Here is a 24,401-nt window from a genome sequence, read left to right as displayed (position 1 = left end):
CTAAAAGAAAAAAACTCATTTTCTACGATTTTTGTTCATATTCGCTTGAGAGAATTTCACACTTTTTCACAAAATTGTGATCGCATTGTAATGTTAAAGTTAGGACGGATATTCGGCGACAAACGCTGGACGAGCGAAGGTTTTGAGATATTCTTGTGTCTTTGTGCTGTCTATAGCACTACATTTTAAAAGTTGCTTTATTTTTAAACACCCTTAAGACCTTAAAGTAAGGAACGCAGACATTTGCCAAACCCTAAAAAAGTGCAAAGAGTTTTTGCAGCGAACCTTCTTGAACCCGGTCTCATTAGGCAAGCTCCTCATTTGAACGCCCCACACTGCACCCGATAGGGAAGGGAACAAAAACATGAACAACTGGCATCATTCAGTTGTTGGCCAAAGTTGAAATTTTCCTTTGTCCTTTTGTGTAAACGTTGTTTGGTTTAGCTGATGGGTGAAAAACTTTTGCGCACCGCTCAATTCGAAATTCGCATTTGCAGATTGGCAGAACAAGTGCCTTGAAATTCAATATACCAGATATATATATGTATATCGAAATCTGTCAGGAAATATACTATGCCGAATGCTTATATAGAGGCGCAGTGAAATCTGCTTGAAAAATGAGCGCAGGCAAGCAATAAAGGACGAGCCCAAGGGCCTGATAAATGGCGTTATTTGGCTCGAAGCGTACACACATACACACAATGACATATACACACACACACACACACACACACACACACACACACACTGAAAGAGACACCGCGCCTGCTGAGCTTAAGATAAACAAACGCAGACATTGGCCGGATCGTTATCTAAAGTGCTACAAGTGCTTGGCCAGCTGATTGGAATTGTTTTATGCTCGGTTCGAATTGATTGACTTTGGGTTCTGTTACCTGTTCCCTTGACGCCTCATTGGCCAAACGGACAGACAGACAGACAGACAAACACTGGGCGAATGCACTGAATTATGCAAACAAACAAACAAACAAATGCAGGGTCAAACAAAGTAAAGCAAATCGATGAATTGCACAAATGTTGTTTTATCTCGCACTTCATACGCCCCGTTGTACGCGTAAATAGTATCAATTCACTCAATGAATTTATTATTTATTTATTAACCAATGCTGGTAGCTTTCAGGTTATCTTAACTTAAATAATATTATCTTAAATAACTAACAAACTAAACAGAAAATATGAAACTTAAAGAAAATGTAAAATTAATTAGTTAGAAAGAATTCTTTAAGCTTATTATACCCTGAACCCATTAAAAATGGGTAATAAGGGTATAATGTATTTGTGCAAATGTAGGTAACAGGCAGAAGGAAGCATCTCCGACCCCATAAAGTATATATAGTCTTGATCAGCATCAACAGCCGAGTCGATCTAGCCATGTCCGTCTGTCTGTCCGTCCGTCCTTCCGTATGTATGAACGCAAGGATCTCGGAACCTATAAGAGCTAGAGACTTGAAATTTTAGCTGTAGGTCCTCCTAGTCCCCGCGCAGATCGATTTTGTTTCCGATATTCGACAACTTGCCCCGTTTCCAAGTAATCGATAAAAATTAAATATCGAAATCCTGTTTTTTGAGCAATTTCGGCAAATAATATGAGCTAGAGTCACCAAACTTGACATGTAGCTTCGAGAATAGTATATATATCAAGTATTTTTCATTTTATACCTATCGCCTGTCGGAAGAAGAGGGTTCAGGGTATCCCCTAGACGGCAGCTCCTGACTAAAACCTCTTACTTGTTTTTTACATAATTTACTAACGTTTGCAGCTTTGTGAGTTATTTGCCAAAGGCCTAAGCCAAATACACAAAAGTTCTTTAACTATTTAACTACAGAACATCTATTGATCGGGATTCCTGAAAAATTCCATTATAACTTGAATATGTGCATAAAGGGCCTATTATATGTATTTGAGTTATGGCGCCGACGCACACTAACAAGCACACACGCCCACACACGTTGGTTTATTTGACTGTTGCCTGGTAAATAATTAAGGATTGACGTCATTATCGCACCGACATAGACACTTGCAGCAACGCAATTCAACACGCAATGTGAGGAAATACTGCCTGATATACACATGAAATCCAGGCTAATGCCACAAAACTGTAAATAGAATATGACAAAAGCCACGGGGAATGTGACCGCAGTTGAAACCAGGCAACGCTCCCTGTACAAAAATTTCGCAATTTCGCAAATTGATTCGAGGGCCCGTAAATTTCAGACTGCCGCAGCTGTGGCATATGGCTGCGACTTGACTTGTCGCCGACTTCTAGACCAGAAAGTCGGAAATTATGCATAATTATGCAGCCCGGCGAATCTGATTGTTGTTGTCTGCCACTTGCAGCTCGCAGCTCACTGTAGCAACTTTAATTTGGTTTACGGGCGTGCGGCATGCAAAGGCCGACAATGAGCCCCAACAGGGTCTCCAATCGGAACAAAAGCCAATTCCAGTCGCGTCGCTTATCGCGTTTCCGTATAATCGATTGCAAGAGTCGAACCCTCGGGCATTTGGTGCACAAAAACGTTCTCCATTTAAGCTTCTGCTGCTGGTTGCAGGCTAAAGTTATTGGCTTTTTGGTTTGCCAACACAGCGTATACGTGATATTTGTGCATGGGACCGTCAGGCGAATTGAACTGTGACCCGTTGAGGGTTCAGCTGTGCAAAGGCAAAGAACTTTTGCGAAATGCTTGTTAATCTATAACATTTTAAAACCATTTAATAAAAATCCATCAATTTGGTTTAATTAAATTAAGTTAAAGTTCTATTTAAATTGCACAAAAAATTACATAATAATATGCAAATTTTTTTGATATATTGTTTAATTTAATAATCCCATAAATAACAGCCAAATGCGCTGCCAATCAGTTCAGCTTGAATGCACATAAAAACGGTTTGCCACTCTAGCAAATTGTGAAAATTGCTGAAAACAATAAAACTGAAAACAAATCATTTTCTGCTTACATGCATCGATACACGCATGAATATAAATATTAATGTGTTGCTCGTTCAATGAAATGCAGTGCGATTTACTCAGACACACACACATACACTCATGTATATATATATACACATGACGATTTGCATATAGAAAAGTTACGCTTTAAATAACAAAATTCGATGGCTGGCAACGTGTCGTATGCGCAATATGCGCAACAAAAATTGTTGCATACTCGCGAGCGACGGCATACTTATGTTTGCGTGTGTGTGTGTGGCTTACAATATGATTCATATTTTATACTTAGCATTAGGTCCTAAGTCAACTGCGAAATTGGCTTTGCCATCGATTGCTCGACAAAGTAGCCAAAACAACTAAAACTGCAACAACAACAGCTTTTTGCGAAGGTCAAAAATTTTGCTGCATCATTTGGCGACAAGCTTAAATATTTATATTCAATTTGACATTTAGTGGCCTCGAGCTCTTAAATTGCGAGTGCAGGCTAAGCAGCCAAGCAGCCAGCTGGATGGCAGCGTCTAATCCCGCACAGAGTGAAGATTCGTGTTGCCAAACAAGACAAAGAGTTTGTGGGGTTGGGGCTGGCTGGCCAGCCAGCTGCCTGGGGGATTTGCTGACAATGCCGTCAGTGGCGGGTCTTGGAAATTGTGGAAATTGCTTGTGCTTTGGCATCTCTTGGCGATGGCCATATACATTTTTGAAATTGACCCGCATAGCAGTTGCTTTGACATCAGCGCCAGACCCGCCCGCCCACATAACTTTATAAGCTATAGAGTACGTATGTGATTCACTACCAAAGTTGGCAGCTGCCGGCAAACATGTTTTCCGCACAGAGCAAGCTGCATTCCGATTTTAAATCCTGGCTCTGCACTTGACATACTCTGTCTGACACGCTCTCAAATTTTCACACTTAGCTCTCGTACGCTTATCGATGCCGGTCAGTTAATTAGCAACCTCTTGAATTGCAATTTCACTCAGTTTAAAAATTTAAAAAAATTCATTAATATTCATTTGCAATCAAGTTTAATTAAAATACATCAAAAGTTAGGTCATGCCATAAGCTTGAAAGGGAAACAGTTTAAAAGTTATATTCAAACAAATTTTATTAAAATAACTCAAAAAGATAGATTATTTATTTATTTGAATAAAAACATGTTTCTCTACAATGTCTCTTCCTATGCATAGGCTATTTGAGGATACAATTTTCACATGAATTTAGACCGAAAATAATGTTGCCAGATTTAGATACCAAATTGATCTAGCGACCAAACCATGAACAAAGAGCCAAGCCTTGTGAAAATCGGATGAGATTTGGCCGATATATGGGGGTGGGAAATTTTGAGCTATCTCCGACGCGTAAATATACAAGAATATAAATAAAAATAATTATTTTAAACAAAAATATACTCTTCAACTTTATTAATGAGTATACAAAAAAACAGATATACCAAGTAATATGAACATTAAACTAAATTCTCTATTGTTAAATTTTAAAAATGTGGATCAAACCGAAGCCTGAGATCCCACAAGTGATAAACCTTTTTATTCAGTCTTGGAAACCACTTAAATGTGTTCCCAAAATTGTAAAATTGCAAATTATTTTCCACTTAAATACTTTATGGAGGCAAGGAATATGTTGTACAGTGTAACGTGTGTATGTGCTGCAGGCTTATGAATTTTTCAGTCTCCGGCTTCATTGTCTGTCATTCGCCGCATTCGCTATTTAAAGGCCTCAAGTACTCTGAGATTATCAAGGGCTGTTGCCGGCCACGCCCCTTTCCTTCAAAATTCGGGCACTTGGCGTCATAAAAAAGAAATGTTCATGCTGGCTGCGCATTAAGCAAAACTCTGGCAAACTTAACGACTTTCGCTTTGGCTTTGGCCTTGAAGCGGGATACTTGGTGGCTTCTGCGGATGCGGAAGCAGACGAGAATCGGAAAACTAGGCGCCCATAGTTAAAAATCGCATAAATTCTTATGTGGGGCGCCAGTTAGTTATAAATAACCGAAATAAGTGCATAAATGGCGGCCTTGAATGCGTTTATTTTTGGCGAACGCAAGTAACTTTCATTTCATTTCATTTCACTTCACGTTGCTCATACGACGCGTTGCCCGACAATTCGTCGGCGGAACTGGGTCCAACAACTGCACGAGTGTGATCCAATGCCGGGCAAGCGGCCAAGGCAGCCAAGGCAGCCGGGCTTGCAGCTGTCCGGCAACTGGGCCAATGTGAGCGAAAGTTTTGTGTGCAACAAATCGAGAATTGCTCGGGCCGGATACGGTCAGATCCCGTTGCTCTCTAAGCCTGCAATTAGTTCGCAATTTGCGTTGTCACATCTCGTTGCGGACCACGAGCCAAGCTCCAGTGGCTCCCACTGGCCACTTAAATTTAATGGCAGCCTTTTGCAGCACTCTGACACAGTTTACCGCCCACACACGCACACACACACAGGCACACACAAAGCAACACACACCAATGAAATTATAATCCAATGCCTGTGCAAGACTGTCGAAGGGAAATATCTATCTCTGTGTGTGCGTGCGTTCGTAGAATTAACTGCTTTTATCTAGTTATTGTCGCTGTTTACTTTTTCCATTGCCATGAAAACACTCTCCATATGAATGTGTGTGTGTGTGTGCGTGTGTGTGTGTATTTGCCATATCGCTCAAGAGACAAACTATTTATTTAGGCCAAGAGCATTAGATTTAGTATGTGCCTTAGTGTAATTTCACCAAATTGCGCATTTGCTGCAAATCCCATTTACTTAATGATAATACGCCTCGCTAGATTATGGAGCACATCTGATAATGTAATTATTAACCCTGCAGTCATTTAGATATATGTGGATATGAAATTTAGATACGAAATGGATATTGATTTGAGCAAATGTGTTCAACAGGCAGAAGGAAACTTGTTTGATCCCCCAGAGTGTAGATATTCTTGATCAGCACGGAGAACTGAGTCGATCTGGGCCGTCATACTTGAAACTTTCTATATATATTCTAATAGACCATGACCAGAACAGTTTTATATTTCGATTTTGAGACATGGCATAATTCAAAAATGATAAAAACTAGATAGCCAAAATGTGTTTTGTAGGTTCTCGTATAGTATTCACAAATTAGGAATATTTTACTCCCTTGATAGACATCTCATTCCCACACAATCGAAAAGAAATTATTTCTAAAGATAGAGATTGGCGCTGGAATATACACACAGTTGTGCATCGTTTTGACGCCCTGAAAAATTAAAAAGAATCGCACTATAAACATGGAAGTTAACCAAGAATGTTTTACCCATAGCACGGGCCTGCGGAAAGAAGAAGCCCAGCTGCTGCATAAAGGGCGATTTTAATATAAACAGTCTTTGGTTTCTTGAATTCTTTCTTTAAAAAAGTTTTCTTTGTTTCGTAGGTTTGTTAGAACTCTTGAAGCAGCTGAACACAAACACATTAAGAGTATTATTATATTTCTTAAAGATTTATTTGCACTATTTCCACAAATTTCCAGTATCATTTCCATAAGAGCTCCCCCAGGCGGACTTATGCTCATACTTAACTACAAATTCCTCGAAATAAGTTTTAATTAGCTTGGCAATTCGCAGGCGTGCAGTTTTATGCTTGGGATACGGCCAAGACACCAAATAAATAACTTGGCAACAATATTGCAATGGCCCGGGAACCTGGGCTAGAGCACGTTCCCAACTAAAATCAGCTGCGAAATCTCCTCTCTAGTTTGCTTAAATTGAAAGTGCAAGGAGCCTGCGGGGCCGCATAAATAAAACTTATAAAGCAACTTTTCATGGCGACGCCCGAAAGTAGGCAACGAATTTTCGCTTGAAGTATGTACGCGTATTATTTCCCATTTGCATTGCGTCATCTGCACGTTGACTGCGGGCGGGGAGGGGAGGGGCGACGTGACATGGGGACCCTTAACTAGTGACTTTGTCTGCCTCGGCTAATTCATGGGGTGACCCCTTTTGAGGGGGAAGGGAGGGTAGCTGAACCAAAAGAAAAAAATGTTGGGCCGCCGTTAATTGTCAAGGCAACAGCAGCGAATAAAGCGTTGCCAAGGCAACAACAACAAAAACAACAACACGACAGTGACAACAACGAGAACAACAACAACACACAACAAATGCGCAATCAGCTCGCCTGTCACTTGCATGAGTGTGCATATAGTATGTGAGCATGTGTGTGTGTCTGTGTGTGTGTTTGCGTAATAAAGTGCCACTTTAATTACATGCATAAAATGCCGCAGTACTCGAAAAGAGAAAACTGACTTTTCCACAAGTCTACCAGCAATTGTTGCACATGTTGTACAAAGTTGGTCTAGTTAAAACCCTGCACGTGCTAAAAAAAAACTACAAATTGTGTCTATATATATAGCCTGAACCTATTGAATATGGATAAGTTAAAAACATTATGTTTGTAACAAACAGACTAGGGCATACATATATATGTTAATCATCAGAAGCCGAGTCGATCTGGTCCATGGTCGTCTTTCTGTCGATATGTATGATTGTAAGTATAGAGAGCCAGACACTTGAAGTTTTAAATGAAAGTCCTTCTATTATTTGTTCTGACAAAGTACATTGATCAGATAGGTATTTGCAGATATTTCAGATTACTCCACTTAAATTAAATGTCTCCCTCCAACAGAAAATTGAAAATATCGCTGGCATATATAGACATATATTTCTTAACTGGCATATTTAAGCTCTTCAAAAATGCATCGAACTTGAAACATCGAAGTTAAACAAGAATTCATTTCTCATAGTGTAAGACTGAGGGAAGAATAAGCACAGCCTCTCCACATAAGGCGCAGCTTGCATGCTTGAGTGTGTGTGTGTGTGTGTGTTCCTTTTTGTATATGTATATACAGAAGGAAATAAGAAGGTGTGTCTGGGTTGAGAGCCGTCTCGACTAAAGTACTCCTTTTATACCCTTGTAGCGTGTGTTATAATGTTGTCATGAAATTTGTAACGCATAGAATGAGACATCTTCGACCACACATAAATTTTCTAGATAAGCATCCCAGTCTCAGGCCCGTCTTTGTGTTGGAGGCAGGTCGGATCGAACTTCTATATCACAAAGTTGCCATAGGAACGAAAGATCGAAAAGCAGTTTCATGTATAGAGATATCTTGATCTCTTGATATTAATATATTTTGCTTTTATACGAGCCAAATCTAATCAAGATTGCACTACTTTATTATAAAGCTATATTATAAAGAAACAATCGTTCGAAAAATTAGTTTTTGTATGGTAAAATATTTTTATTTTTTATTTCTATTACCCGCAAGGGAAATGTCTATAAGGCTATTAAGTCTTCCGTGTGCCGAAGAAATGCATAATTTCTTTTAAATAAATACCTGGGATATCTTCTAGCCAATCATCATCATTAGATGAGACAATATATATTTTAGCATCAAAGTTACTTCAATTAGCATTCGCTTAATTTGAAAATTAATTAAACTAATTAATTGAAAAAGTATTTTTTTAAATTTCAATAAAAATTGTTTACTGAATCTCTTTTTCCAGTTCAGCTAGCTTTATTGTAGAGATTTTTCCGACCCCTTTTAAGAGCAGCAATTCTTGAACATTATCAACTCTAGACTCGATATAGTCATAAACGTCTGTCTGTTTCTATGCTTTGAAGTCGGAAAACTTAACGTTGGTCCGTCATTCTGTTGTATCCAATCGGAGTACTGTATTATATAGCTGCCAATCAGCTGGAATTAAATACTTATAAAAGCACTTCTAGGCCATTCATTCTTTTGCTGTTGCAGCTCGTTGCGTTGGGGCTTTAATTTATAGTCGAAAATTGGAAATTTGGAAACGCAGTTATATAACTTTTAATCCGCATTACGGCTTACAGCAGAAAAGGCTTTTGTTGAGGGCATCTACGGGTTCGTTTACGCCAAAACTTTCTATGCCGTTTTCTCATTAGAAGCGTAAACACTGTAAATTGTTCTCGACTCCTGCAACAGGAGCAGGAGCAGGAGCAGAAACAGGACAAAGTTCTCTCGCCCTCTTTTGAGTATCCAGGCAACTGCAAACTTTTGCAACTCACTCACAGCTATTGTGTATGCATGTGTGTGTGTGAGTGTGTGTGTGTGTGGCTCCAAATTGCATTGCGTAATTCTGTGACTTTGAGCAGTTTCTCTGCTGCTGCTGCTGACTTGGTTGGTTCACTTGGCTGCCAGGTGACAGATAGCATGTTAATGTCGACATAATCGAGTTATTGTCGGCAGAGCAGGAGCCAAGTGCATAGAGCATGCAACCTTGAGCAACTGCGTGCACACGTGTTAATTAATTTGCGTCAAGATTCCAGCTGCCCTCGAGCATGATGATGATGCTGACAAAGGCTGGCTTACCTGTTGGCCAACCAGAGTCACGCACAGGTGACTCGCCCATCAATTATGGAAACAGGCAACAGATTTGCCTGCCATTTTATATTGTTTTCATTAAAAATTTAGCAAACTGCGAACGAGCGAATAGCTCGTTGCGATGTGTCCTGGAACGAGCTGTGGCACTTTGAGACAACCTCACGTACTCGGCAGCTAACAGGCCAGGACCTATGTCCCTCACGTGAGATGCAAATAATACTTTAAAGCACATTTTCGGGCTGCTGCACACTGAAATTATTGATAGAAATGCGGGAAATACGAGTTTGAATATTGCATTCGAATACTTTCAGCCGCGAGTTATAAAAGATTATGGAATCAGAGAGGATAATTGCGAAAATAAATATAATCTAATCATGTATATAACAGGAAGATTAGCTACATTTGACAGACAGATTGGCCGATAAGCAGACAAAACAAAAGAAAGTGCTTTAGGTGGGAGTGCCCGACTGAGTGATACCCTATCCCTACACACTCAAAACTACACATACTGAAATCTTTCCTTTGGCCCATGCTTTGGGAAATGAAATCTTGAATAAGTTCGGTGTTTATAGACCGATCCTTATACAAATGTTTTGGCCATTTACACTTTTTACTTTTTTGACACACGACCATATAAATGGATCAGGTAATATATAAAATTAAAAATTAAAGTACACTTAAAAACTTTACAATTTTATTGGAAGGGGAGCAAGTATCAAAAAGTTAAATAAGCCAACTCTTTATACATATGTTACCAAATTTTGTATATCTAGATCTTTATAAATTATATCAAAATCGATATTTATCGATATTTTTTAAATGGGTTGAGGTATTAACAAAAAAATTAGAAGCTAATTTTGCAAAGCATATAAAATAATAAATATTTTAATTTTCTAGCCGGTGGCAGACTTCTTAGTTCCTCTTCCTGATCAAGAATATGTATACCTTCTTAGGTCTCAAAATGCTATCTTCTGCTAGTTACAAACTTTTTTAGTGTAAATAACAGTTAATTTTTATTTAACAATAACGTGCATACGCCCGGTTGTTTCTCTTTATATACCAAGTTGTTTCTTTTGAGATCCCATCAAGGTGCCAACATAAAAGTTGAACCAAAGTCGCTTTACTGGTTAATTACCGAGAGATACTTTACTGCCCATTGATGAGGAGTAATTTTACCGCTACGTAGCTGACACATGCAACTTTTGAGATGCGGCTGCCACAGGAAGCCGTGTCATAAATGTTAAGCCAACTAAAATGAAGAACTTTGCAGCCCTTGCCACCAAATACCTCGAACGTCGGTGCGGATTACAAGGCAGTGCAACACGTTTGATAACTGACAGTGCAGCGGGCGATGCAACCTTTAGCATGTCAGCATGTCAGTCGCATTGACCCCACATTGACCCCACCAGCAACTAGCAATTAGCAGTGGTATATTAACCACTTTTTAATTAGTTGTTACCTACAGGTTGCCGTTAATGTTATATCTCGACAGGCATCCAACTTCTTGCCAACTAAATAATAAAGAAAAACTGAGCCGTGTTTTCCACACAATCTATCAATCTTGGGCCAAGAACTAGAGTTCTCTAGTCAGGAGTGCCCTACTAGAAGATAGCCTGAACCCCGTGACGAGCTTCCTTTACGAACATTTTAGCTTTCTTATAGACTCACACACACAAATACAAATGCACACACACACATACGCTGCTTGATGCGCAGAGGCTGTGCTTCTTCTATCCACATTCCCGCAATATTGGAAATACAATACAATGAATAGCTTCGGTGCTTAAAGTCTGATCCTTATGGCATTAAGGACAGAAATGGCGTATATTCAAAAACGCAAGGCTACGCCTTTTTTTAAATTTGGTTAATTATGGCGAGCTGATCCAAAAAGATTAATAAATTTAATCTATGTATACTATACAAAAACCTAGACCTAAATGTATTTAACTATTATAATTTTCGAATTATGCTTCGATAGCCGTATCCAAAATCGATATCTATCGACATTTTACAAATGGGAAACCATATCGAAAAAATATTTTTAGTTTATTATACAAGAATATATGAGAATGTATTTTTGAATCGGTGCAGATGGACGCGGAGAGAGATGAAGAGACCAACAGGCGAACATGGCTAGATCGACTCACTTCGTCGTCCTGATTACGAATGTATATACTTTATGGGTTGGATTTTACTTGAACAAAGTTGCATACCCTGTTTACCCACTTTCGATGAGCTCAGGGTATAATAAGATCTATAATTAGGATAACGAAATTTCACCATTCACTTCCTATACAATTATTTAAGAAATAAATATTAAAGGCAGAATTTAAATGTATAATTGAGTATCTAAAATGCGTCCATCTGGCTGTCATGGAAGTATTACCATAATATTTTAATTCCCGGCTTAACTTCTATGGCAGGCAAAAGAGATGGACATGGCCGTGGCATGAAAGCCCCGTACTGCAAAACTTTATTTCGCACACAGAGAGCAAGTTAAAAAAATGCTATTAGATATTCAGACGATAACTATTAAAAAAACCAAAAAAACTAAGAGAGATATTTTGGTAGAAAAATGTAATGCATTAAAAGCTGATTCAGAAATTCCAAACATCCTTAATTTAGGAAAGAATCGAATAACTTAAAATTTCTCTATTCTCGACCGTATAGCACCGGGCTGTGCCGTAAAAAACCCTACCAGAGAATATTAAAGTGGAAAAAGTTTTAAGCGTTAATAAATTTATAAGACAAATAAAAAATATATATTAAACCGAGAACTATTTGGTTTTACCAGAGCTGCCGCAAATACTTTTATTACATTAAACGAAAAACGCAAGGCGAACCACATATGCGGCATTCCGCTCGCAATTGCGATTCCAGTTGTTGACCAACATACACATACGGGAATGCACGGGAATGGCCTTCCGGATACAGATACAGATACTGCTGGCATATATAACTATGACAGATGGTTGGGGCCCAAAACATGCTTCTACACCTGCTCCATCAAGGTACGTGGCTAAGTAGCCAGCGAATATAACATATATATAGCCTGATCCATTTATCTGGGCAAAATGTAAATTGCAACCGGGGTCTGCGGCCTCGGTGGAAGGTGAAAGGAAGGCCACCTCATAGGCAGTCCGGATGTCCGCACAGCGTTGAGGTTCTGCGGCTCCCGGGCAAAATGCAGCACACAAACATTCCCCGGATTCGGGACACGGTGGCTCCCGGTCTGTTGGGGCCCGAGCACATAATTGAAATTCTGAATTACGCGAGTTTCGCGAATAAAGTTTTTGGCACCATCAAATTGAATTAGTTTCGGGTCATTGTGCTTGGAATTGCAAATGCAATTAAGTTCCTTATTACACTTCGCGTAGACACTTCAGAAAACCAAAAGATAATCCAATTTGCATGTAATAAAACTGCATTTTTGATGTAAGCACGATGGGATTTATGATTCACTTGTGATTCACGTGATTCCTTAATACATGAAATTGATTTGCTTTTAAGCTGGTAAACAAGAACTTTTGCGAAAATTGAGTTTCCTCTGCCCTCTGCTTCATCCTTATATCAGAATTGATTCTTAAATGTTTTTGGTGAATGCTTATTAAATCTGCATTACATAAGAATACGGGAATATAACATATATTAAGGAATAAAATATATATATTTGTTATAAGGGTAACAATGGGTCATGCCCTACAAAATAAGGGGATGTATCACATATAAAGGAATAAGACTTGGTATTTGGTATAATTGGTAAAAATGGTTTAATAATAATGTATGCGACAGACAGCAGGAGGCATTTACGACTCCATAAAGTTGATCTAGTCGTTAACCTATGTCTATTCTTAGAGACTATTAGAATTAAAGACTTCCCGTTCCCAGAAATTCCTCTTTCCTCTTTCATTTAATAAAATGGCTACAAACGCCATATTGTATGAATGTCCTGGTATAATTTATATTGATTAGGAATATTTTACTGGACACGTCCTCCTAATCTCCCATCTTAAAGGCTTTGTTATACAAACACACTTGGATGCTCGTATTTTAAGCCCTGGAAATTTGATATAGATCGGCAAATAAACACAAACTTCTTCAGATATGCATTAACCATAATATGGAATAAATGAGAGAAGAGAAAGAAGAGCGGATGTTTGTATAAGAAGGAGTTGGAATGCCTGTAACGACATCTGGATGTACTAGGTAAAACCTAGAAGAGAATTCCTGACAACAGCAATTTCGCTTGTTTTTTTCATTTTATTATTTATACTTTATCTCCTTTTATAAAGCATTTCCACCGACAAGACCACAGACTGGAATCTTATTAGATTTGATAGAAATTAAGCCTCGTCTAATATGTAACTATAATATAATTTGTATTTCATACGTCAATATGTATATCATAATTTCTATGTGTGAATATATGTAGTCAATGTAGTCAATGTTGCATGTTGCATGTTCATTAGCGCTATCTCCCTCGCACGCATTTTAGGCGCTTTGATTTTAGCATCCACCTTAATATATCTCTCTATCTGCGATTATATCGCTGATCTATGTGTAAATTTGTATTAGACTCAACTCTCTCAACTCTTTCAAAACTCATGTTGTACATTTGTTTTCTCTACTTCTTTTCTTTTTTTTATAGCTTCAAGCTAAGACAAGCAATTTGCAAAACGTAGTAAAAAGAGAAATCATCTGAAAACAAAACAAAAATAGTTATAACAAAATAACATAAACAAAATCAAACTCAAAAATCAAAAACATAACTGTAAATTGGTACATATACTAGCGTTAAACAAAAGCAACAACAAACAACAAAGAAACTAAGAACAACAAGAACAAACGCCGCTCGTAGTTTTCTTTTGTGGCACAAGCAAAGTTACATTTTGCATAGTAGACTTTTAGGCGCCGCACACAATTTAGTAAACGCAACAACAACAACAAACAACAGACAACAACAACAGCAACACCTTCAATAGCAATCATCAGAACATCCCAAGCAAGCAAGCAACCACCAAACGCCACCAAAAGCCACCAAAAGCCACAAAAAGCCACAACCACCACGAACAACAACATGAGCTTGAACAAGATCAAGAAACGCGACAGCTCTGATTTATGACTGGTGCGGGCCAAGGGCGCCGGCTCCGGCGCTGGCGTCGGCCTCGGCGTCGGTGTCGGCGTCAGCGTTGGCAGCGGCAGTCGCTACAAGGTGACCGCTCGCTGTGTGCCAGAAGTGAGCATCACATCGCCCACCAGCGTCAGCCAACAGCAGCAGCAACTACAACTGCAACAAGAACAACATGAAGCACCGAACAAACACATAACGCTGCTGCGCAGCCGGTCACAGCCATCTGCTAACAGCATTTTCTCGCCAGGCTTAGGCTTGGCCGCGGGCAGCGCCACTCTGGTCGAGGAGGAGGACTTCAGCTTGCTGTCAACGGAGCCAGTCACTTGGTCGGCCAGTGGCAGCGGCGCCAACAAGAATGTGCTGCAGCGTCAGCTGGCGACAACCACGCAGCTAGAGGAGCAAGAGCAGCAGCGCCAGCAGCTGCACGAGCAGGATCAGGAGCAGCAGCAGCAGCAGCAACAGCAACAGTCTTTGGGCGACATTGAGCCGCCCAACGAGCTGACACCGCTGGTGGAGGAGCGCTGCGCCGCTGCCACAATAACGGGCGCAATACACAACCCGACGACCAATAGCTACAGCCACAACTCGAAGACGACGCGCTCCTGGCCAGTTATCTATCGGAATCCGCATCACTGTGACTACGAGGCGCTCTACGTGCAACAGCCACCGGCACAGCCGTTATCGCAGCCGTTCAAGCAGAACTGTTATTCCAATCAGTTCAAGCAATCGATTGTCTACTCCAGCAGCAATGAGGAGCTACCGGGCGGACCAGAGCTAACGGAGGTCACGCCCCGACAAACCACATGTTACTATTTTGCGCCCAGTCGGCGCAACAGCATTTATGAGCATCCCTCGTCCGTGGTGGGCGGCTCCTTGCAGTTTGACGCGGCCGGCAACGCAGCGACCACAGCGGCAGCAGCTGCCGCCGTCGAGAGTCTGAGAAGGAGCAACAGCATCCTGCTCAGGCAGAACAGCTGCGCCAAGGTTATACAGCGCAGGGGCAGCGGCAGCGCCGGCGCCGTCGCCTTGGAGACATCCACATCGCTCAGCTCACAAATGGACGGCATGGGCATGGGCAGTGGAACTGGTGGTAGCGCCTGCTGCTCCAGCTGCTGCATGGGCCCACCGCCCGTCCTGTTCCTCTTCGTCACGCTGCTAATGACCACCAGCGCCACGGCCATGTTATGTGCCGCCATCATGACTGATCACTGGGAGCACGTAACATGGGATCGCAACAGTCTGGATCGTTACTCGAATCGATCGGGTCTGCATCTGGAATGGCTTCTGAATGACCAGGTGGCTATGCTTAAGTCAGATAAAAGGGGTAAGTTCTCAGCTTATCTATCGATTTTTTTACTCGACTTTCATTGTGATTTATATATACTAGCGGGTATTTCCCGGCCTGGTCCGTGCAAAATTGTGTACTTCAAATTTTAGATTAAACTTTTTCACCCATTATACTATCTTTAACTCTACGCCTAAAGCTAAATTTTACATGGATAGTTCAAAAATAAAGTCTTAAGGTCCTTAAAACAAAGAAACAAAAGTCGGAATCAACGGGTTTTAACAATGTTAGTCTTGGGTCGTAAATCTTAAATCCGAAAAACTTTCGAGCTTTGAGCCAATCGGACAAAACTTAAGACTTCCCCAATAAAGTTCAAGCTTCCAGAATTCGCAGAAAATGTGAAACACGTCTTAAATTAATTTTTATCCATGGGTAGAAATTTAAGCTCGAAACATTACCCACCAAATCTTTGACCCACATTTCCACCAAGGAAGAATGAATTTTGCGAATATTGGGAAACACCCCTCAAATTAATTTGAACAAAGATCAAAGTCTCCCTAAATGTGTTACGACATTTCGCTGTAGAAACTAGAATTCCCTGAAAGGATTTAAAGATGTTTCAATGAATTAATTTTATAATTTAAGATTGCATAATACTCGACATTGTTAAAATTTGCATTGATATCATTTTATACTTTTTACTTTATAGCTGATCATCGCTTTCGACGCGATTCCGTTTTTCTGGTGCCAATGCACGGCGGCATCTGGACGCTGTGCATCGATCTGCCCATTCAGCAGCTGCAGGAGCTGCGCCGCAATCCAAAGTTTCCACGCGGTGCACCGCCGTGTGTCAACTACTTAGCCGGGTCCATGGAGAACGCGCGCGGCGAGGAGCAGCGCAACGATTGGCAGCACAGTGAGTCACAGGTCATCACACTGCAGCCGCATCTGAGTACGTATTATGGGCGCAATCCTGCCCGAACCAAATCTATAATCCAGCTCTTGAGTCACAACATATTCGTTTGGACACACTTTGTTTAACAATTTTCGTTTTGAGGCAATTTTGCTTTTATTATTATTGATTCATTCGTATTGCTCTCGATACCGTTTTCTCTTTTAAATAGTATAAAAACATTATTTTATGTAAGCACTTAGCACTAGTTGTGATTGTAATTTTACAGACTTATAGAAAATGATTGTAGTAAACAGCAAAAACAAATAGCATAATCTTAAATAGGAAGATTGGGGAAGGATAAGCATGTGTATAAGTATGTTTGTGTGAGTTTTAAGTAGCTGATGTATTGGTGTTGTTGGTGTGCATGTGTGAGTGTGTGTTTTGTGTGTATTTAACTGGAATGTGCAGTCTTCGAGCGACTCCTAAACAGCAGCACGCTTGGCAGGCGAACAGACAGCTTCGGCCTCCGAGCTGGGCTCTTCGGGCTTCTTACGTTTAATCAGATGCGTGATGTCTGTGGGTTTGTTCGAACTGCTGCTGATGGCCGACGAGGAAGCAGCAGACGCTGTGGCCGATGAAGAACTGGACGCAGCTCCATTGGAGGCAACAGTATCACCAGCACGGGCTGTCGATGAGGAGGCAGCTGCATCCCCACCGTTGTTGCTGCTGCTGCTCATGGGCTTGATGTAGCTGTCCAAAGCAGCGCGCACCTCTGCTATTGTCTGCAACGATTAGATATGCATTAAAATTAACATCATTTCAATTCAAGTTTCTTTGCCACTTACCTGTGCTTGTGTTTCTTCGATCTCTTGAATCTTGACCAGAATCTCTTGCCTGGTCTCCTCCAAGTCCAGCATATTGTTCTTCTCCCGCTCGGTTGGGTTCTCCTTATTCTTGATCTCGGAAATTTCTTCTTCAATAAGCACGCTAGAGTTGCGCAGAGCTGCGGCGCCCTCCTTGTTAAGCTGCTGCATCAGATAGGTAAGCCCGATCTTGTAGTGCAGCTCGGCCAGCGCACGACGATTCTTATTGGGCAGCTCCGCATGTATCTTCAAAGCTTTCTCTGCAAGTAATTAAATAATGAATGGACTTCTAATTTACAATTGCTTTGATCTGTTACCGTAATCCTCGCGTGCCGCATCCAGAATACCATTCTCGAACTCGATGTTGGCCAGCTCCGTTTGCACATCAGCCAGATAAGGCAAGCCGCTGAGACCCTGGCGCGAAAAAATCTTGGCCGCCGCCTCGAGTATCTCCCAGGCCAATTGAAGACTGCCGCTAACACCTTCTCCCTCTTCGTTTTCTTCCTCGGCCTGGTCCACATCCATTGCCGCTGGTGCACCGTTGCTGGTGCTGGCTGTCACCTCGCCATTAGAAGTGCTGGGACGCTCATCCTCGTTGTTTGAAGCGGCAGCGTTCCCATTGCTGCTGCTCACTTCATCCACTCCCGTGGGAGGCTTAGAGCTACCGGCTGCCTCGTCTGGCTTAGACTGACCGGCATCGCCCGTGGAATCGGCCTCGTCGGCATCACCTTCCTTGATGCTTTCCAGCTTTTTACCATTTGTGGCTCCGTTTGCTTTGGGCACAACTGGCTTATCTCCATTCGCCCCGCCCTCACCCTCGCCCTCTTCATCGTCTTCCTCGTCCACATCCTCTTCATCGTCATCGGCTGCCTCGTCGGGTACATCGATCACTTTGTTCTCATCCAGCGCCATCGCAATCAACGATTTGGCATAGCTGCAAAGGGAAACAAATTTCAAGTTATTTCGGTCACAACCCTGAATTCTCGACCCACTCACAGCAATAGTGGCTGTCCCAGCTCATCGGCCAGCTCGCCATACACCTCCTCGTATAGCTGGCACACCTGGCTCAGCTCATCGGCCGCCTCGTCATAGCTCTTTACCAGAAAGTTGCGTGATCCCTGACTAAACAGCTCCTTGCCCTTAAGTATCTTCTCGGCACGCACTTGCTCCGGGTTGACAGCAACATCTGAAGGCACCTTGTCGGGCGTGGTGTCCGCAGCGACGGGCTCGATGGCTGCCTTCTCTGGCGCTGCATCGGCAGCAGCCGTTGTGACAATTGCTTCAGCTTCGGCGGACATTTCGGCGTTCCTTGCGAAGTAAACTGTAAAGAGGGAGAATGCTTAATTTATGCATATTACTATATATTTGCTGGGATCAAATTAATAACATTGCGAATGCAAGTGGCTCCCAAATTGTTTCTGTAGTTCGCGCCAACTGCGGACAGATGGGAAGCCACAACAACTGACTTCATACGTCTATGCAATCGATTCCCACTACAAAAACGGTCATACAACCTATAACTTATCTACGTTCTTCACATCGAGGTGTCTCAACACGTACAACGGCCCCATTTTTCATGTTGCGGCCCATTCAGCCAACTAAGTAAATGCTGGATAAGAAACTTCATACTATCTTTATGTATATCAGAGAATGTTTGTTCTGAATGACTTTGGAAGCAGCTGTTGCAATTTTGGATGTTTGCCAGAAAATGGTTAGAATCAATTCCCTTTCTAGAAATCAATGTGCGTAATGTCTGTGTTGTCGGGACAAATTGTGGAAATTGTACTTTCTATCTGCGCACACACTCTAGGATTTTTTCCCCTCAACTTAAACGCCTTACAATATGAAGCAAAAGAGTGTGTGTCTGTATTTGCGTTTTTGTATCTATAGAGGCAACCAGATGCAGGATATTCCGTAGTCAGACACTTCCATCTAGAGCACTATTTCTTTTTATAGTATTTAGGTGTAAATAAGGAGTTAATTACATTTTTCAATTTTTTAAATACCTATTTTAACTTTTGACTACCTCAATTAAGTTTAATTAGCTTAACACATGATAGATTTGCGCTTAATCTTTTGATTCCACACATAAATTCCCTGCTCCCAACACAACCTAACAACGTATGTAGAGATTGTGCCCTAGACGTCACCTTCGATGTATGTAGAGAGACCGGCGAGAACGCTAATAAATAATACACTTTATTCGTATTTCTCGCATTCGTAACGCACTCAGCTTACTGCCCAGACACAACTTTCACAGCATATACCATATATTCATTTATCTGGCTCACTGATTCACCTCATCCATAGTGGCTTAAAAAGTTCGCCTGCTCTCGCGCTGCCCGCACATTTCACAAGTCATTAACGCAAATCCCCAATGGAAAGATTCCGAATCTGCCCCAAATCCTTTGAGTACATTAAGCAGAAAAAAAGCAAAAGTACTTTAGTCGGGCGTGCTCGACTAGAAGACACCCAATTACCCAGCACCGAGATGTCATATTATATATATATTCTTAAATTTCGTGGTCTCTCTGAAAACATTCCTAATTGAAAATCGATCAATTTATCAATTATGAAAAAGGCATGAGCATCATTTGAAAAATTAGATCTGCATGGGCAAAAGAAGGACCTACTTTCCAAAATTCTAGTCTCTAGATAGACAGATGGAGTCAAATTTACTTGTTTTTCTGTTTCTCTGCCTGTAACATACAAGCACACAAAATCATACAACCTTCTTTAGCCCACATGCAACGGGTAGAGGGTATTGGAAAGCATCCAAAAGTGCAACACAAAAAGCGTCCGTGAAACCTTTGTAACCATTCAGACAATGACATCAAATACATGCATACAGTAATTACCAGCAGTTGGTAACTAAGTTAAGCGCCAAACCACAGTCGATATCGAAGCGCACACGTGTGCCCCTTCCCAGCTCGATGTCAGGCGCCCTTCGCTCGTGCGAGCGGACAGCAGAAAGCCCAAAAAAAAAAAAATATAAAAAATCCAAAAAAATAGGTCATCATGTGGTTTGGCTAGCGGCTGCTCGCCCCGTAAACCACGAAGCTCTGTAAATCGCAATTGCCACTTTGGTTTTTAGGCGAGTTTGTTTTGTCCCCCAGCGTGGTAGGATTTTAATTGGCACAGTCTGTGTATTGCATTGGGTAATTGGTTTTACTAGTGCCATGATTGTGGCTATTATGCGACAGTTGAAATAAAACGCGCATAGAGAGGTTTAGGTCTCAAAAGCCCATGAGCAACGTAAAAGAAAAATGAACATCGATACGGGAGAAAAGTTAGATACAAAAAAAAAGCGAACATCGAATGAAATTCATCAGATAACACTTGGCTCAATGCTCACTAGAGTAATTCCGAAACAAATGCAGACCTTCAGAGGCGTGCCTCTTTAATTGGGGTAGTCCGCTTTATAAATTGTTCATATAATATGAGAAAATGTTCGCCTAATAGGAATGCCCATTAGAAGAATTTTGCATGCAATATTTAAACTGTAAAGCTTAACTTTAATATCGAATAAATGTTGACTAAAAAATTATGAATTTAGTCCAGAAAATGATACGGCTCACGTAATTGCCTAATTTGGTAAAGCAATCTTGAAAAGCAGAACATTTTCGAAAGATTATTTCTATAGTGCTATATGATATAACTAGAAATAGTCAGAAGGATTTGTCTCATATGTGTACAGTATGGCAGAAAACGTCAATGCAAAGTTTGAATAATATATCTTTAAAAAAAAATAAAAAGAGATAACTTAATTTGTGACCAATCCTTCTTATGGCAGCTATATGATATAGTTGTCGGATTTTATTAATATTATACTCAAATGTAAGCAAGTCAGGAAAATTAATAAAGTTTGGTTAGGATATCTATATTGATAGAAGAATTTTAAACAAAAGCCTAAATTTCGACCGACAGTGGTTCGATCCGAACGTGTTCTACGTATGTATGTACTACCTGGTACTCGGTGGTTGATACTGATCAAGAATAAATAAATATACATTCTAGGTTCGGAGATGCCTCCTTATATGCGTTACATATTTCATGACATAAGTAGAGTATCCCCTCTAAGGTCGGGCTTGTTCATCTACTTCAGGGAACATGCTTCAAAGCACAACATCTACCACCATCGACACATATCTGTATATAACCCTGAGCTTTTATCCACAACAGCAGCTATTGGCTTTTGCTCTGCATGACATTCCATCATTTATGTTTCCTCAATCTTTGTAAATAATGCCCCCAAGCGGATATTGTGTTTAAACTTTATATCGAATATGATGTGCAATGAATTAAAATTTGATTTTGATCGAACAGGAATGCAAAACCTGTCCATATCCTGCTCACTCGTCTGCCTCATCATACTGGGCAGCGCCGCTTTGGTGGGCGCCTTTGGCGTCTGTCAGCGCCAAATAAGCGCCATCCTTATTACGGGCGTCATGTATCTACTGGCGGGTAAGCAACCGGGGAAGCCCAACCCGCAATCAAATAAATTGATCCTAACTTACTGTTCTCTCTGTTCGCAGCTCTGTTTGCGCTGTTCACGCTGATGATAATACACTTTAAGCGGCAGCAGGGACGCCCGATGTTGGACAGCGACTACGATGGCACCGTCGATGGGATTGTGGCGCGACCGGGCGGAGTCGCTATTATGGCCAAACCGCTGCTGGGCGCTCGCGTATTCTTAACTTCGTGGAGTCTGGATCTGGGCTGGGGCGGCGTTGTGTTGTGCGCCATTACGTCGGTGCTATGGATTCTGCTGTCAAAGATCATGCGGTATAACCCCTTCTCGGCGCTCATGATTTAGCTAAACGCCCTGCCGCTCAGCGGCTATGGCAGCTATGACGGCTACTATGGCAGCTACGGCAGCACCAACAGTAACAGCAGCAGCGGCAGCGCCAGTTTCCTGCTGGCGGGCGCCACATCGTCGACGCGGCAAGCGGAGCATAGGGGCAAAGGCAAATACATACTTTGAATCTCCACTTCTCCCACTAAAAACTAATCCCTGATCTGTCTCTCTCGAAATTCCACACTGCATATTAAACGGTTGATTTCGATTACTTTGAATGCGCGCCCTCTACTCAGTTATCAGTGTTGGAAAATGTACCAAAAATATGAAACCGCAACAGAATCAATTGCCTTGTTCTTATATTATACCGTATACTTATACTTATACATTAACTTATACTTATAAAACTATATCTTACACTTATTGTAAATCAAATTTACGATACTCTCTCTGTCTCTCTCTCTCTCTCCGTATCTATGCAAATTTTGTATACATTATATTTAAATACTGAGCAACTCTTACACGAAAGAACTCTACACACCACACATTATACAGGCCATAAAAACATTTGTTATATAGAATTGAAAATGTTCGGGATCTATTTACAAATACCCAAACACGGCTTTTGCTTCGAAGCTCTTATCTAGTAACAATATCGCTTGCATAGCAATTTCTAGCTTATCACAAGTTAATGGGCCGAAAAATAATGTAGTTCTGCGGTACTGTTGCTTAAAAAAATAACAAAATAATACAAAAAAGAATGGGTTAAACCAATACAACTATCAAAACTATTCATAGAGTGCTATAAACTATGGTTTACTAAACTTATTGTATTTGTGTATTAAGAGCATCAACTGAAATATGTTCTTATAAAACCAACAAGTGTATTTTTATGCAAACGCTTCGCCTTAACAAAAAAAACTTACCAAATTATATTATTTAAAATTATTTAAATACAAAAAAAAATGCAGTTTCTTTTAAAACCATAAATTGTTCTATTTTTTCGGGCTTGGAAAATGGAACGCGTGGGCGTTCGATCTATTAATAACCATTTACCGCCTGCAGACGACACATCTGCTGAGTTGGGCGAAAAAATGTATTAAATTGTTAAAATATCAGGGAAAACGCGAACGCAGGTTCATTAACACTGTGCCTGGCAGTTGCTGCTGCTGCAGCCGCTGCTGTGGAAACAAATTAAACAAATATGCAAATGAACTCGCAAAAAAAATTACAAAACATTGAAGAAAACATGTGCGACAATTTCGACAAAGAGAACGCCAAGATCAATAAAAGTGCGAATTGCAGCTGCGGGGGTGAGCGGGCGCTCGGCTCGAGGATCTTCATTGGATTTAGGCCGGGGGAGAGGAGTTGCATGAGCCCAAAAGACAAAATGGTTGGAGTTGTTTAATTAACACGCACTGTAAACAATTAAATATGTATGCATGTACGTACATGCATGCGGAATGGTGTACATACATTCCTATAGGTATGTGTGTGTTCGGCAAAAAGATCGAGATTACAAAACAACGCAAAAAAGTTCATTCACCTGTGTGAGTGCGTGCGTGTCTGTGTGTTTTTGTGCGCGCGTCTCAACGCGCCTGTGCGTTTGTGTGTGAGCCCGCCATTCGCCGCCAGCCACTGCAACCGCGCAAAAAGACACACACCGGTAACGCTAACGGACATTTATTTAACACAAGAACTACAAAACCATTCGCATATTCGGAGAGTAAATGGTATTGCGACAATTAATGGCGTTTTGTACACGAGATTCGCAAATTCGCATGCCCGAATGTAAATGTATGCGTGAATCCGTGTGTTCCTATTTCAAGTGGCTGCATAGGTATTTTGGCATTTAACTGACACTTACCTGTGTGTTGAGTGTCGTTGTTTTGATAATTTGTAAGGTCTGCACACTTTTTAGCAGTTTAATTTCGTTTATTTGCAAAAAATATACGAGCTAGCACCGCGAAATGCTAAAGAAGACAGAGGAACTATCGGTTGTCTATCGATAGGTATGGCAATGTTTATGGTCATATTGCCGAAACAAACAAGTCGCTTGCACACTTATCGATAG

General features: G+C 41.0%; 2 protein-coding genes across 2 annotated transcripts; one reads left to right on the top strand and one right to left on the bottom strand.

The window, feature by feature from the left end:
* Positions 1–14,477: 14,477 nt before the first annotated feature.
* On the top strand, positions 14,478–23,248 carry LOC135437058 (uncharacterized; the record flags this gene model as incomplete). Its single annotated transcript, XM_064694884.1, has 4 exons — positions 14,478–15,810; positions 16,481–16,723; positions 21,856–21,993; positions 22,065–23,248. Coding segments are annotated over 4 exons (1,995 nt in total), but the record flags the coding sequence as incomplete, so codon positions are not given.
* On the bottom strand, positions 16,816–24,352 carry Nasp (Nuclear autoantigenic sperm protein). The gene is made up of 5 exons (XM_064694911.1): positions 24,195–24,352; positions 18,526–18,850; positions 17,847–18,463; positions 17,512–17,789; positions 16,816–17,448 (listed from the first exon to the last, which is right to left on the bottom strand). Exons 2-5 carry the CDS (start codon positions 18,825–18,827, stop codon positions 17,149–17,151), a joined length of 1,497 nt encoding a protein of 498 aa, XP_064550981.1. The 5' UTR covers positions 18,828–18,850; positions 24,195–24,352; the 3' UTR covers positions 16,816–17,148.
* Positions 24,353–24,401: the final 49 nt, after the last annotated feature.

The sequence above is a fragment of the Drosophila montana genome, unplaced genomic scaffold (assembly GCF_035044405.1).
Source record: "Drosophila montana isolate Dmon_TW-CO22-7 unplaced genomic scaffold, ASM3504440v1 contig_3733_1, whole genome shotgun sequence".
Classification (NCBI taxonomy): Eukaryota; Metazoa; Arthropoda; class Insecta; order Diptera; family Drosophilidae; genus Drosophila; species Drosophila montana.
This window is presented reverse-complemented; position numbering and strand designations above follow the sequence as displayed.

Bases quoted from the DNA above. Each gene is read 5' to 3' on its own strand.
- Nasp (XM_064694911.1), bottom strand. From the start codon at position 18,827: ATGTCCGCCGAAGCTGAAGCAATTGTCACAACGGCTGCTGCCGATGCA. The intron at 18,464-18,525 runs GTGAGTGGGTCG...TTCCCTTTGCAG, and splicing joins CTGGGACAGCCACTATTGCT to CTATGCCAAATCGTTGATTG. The intron at 17,449-17,511 runs GTAAGTGGCAAA...TAATCGTTGCAG, and splicing joins TCGAAGAAACACAAGCACAG to ACAATAGCAGAGGTGCGCGC.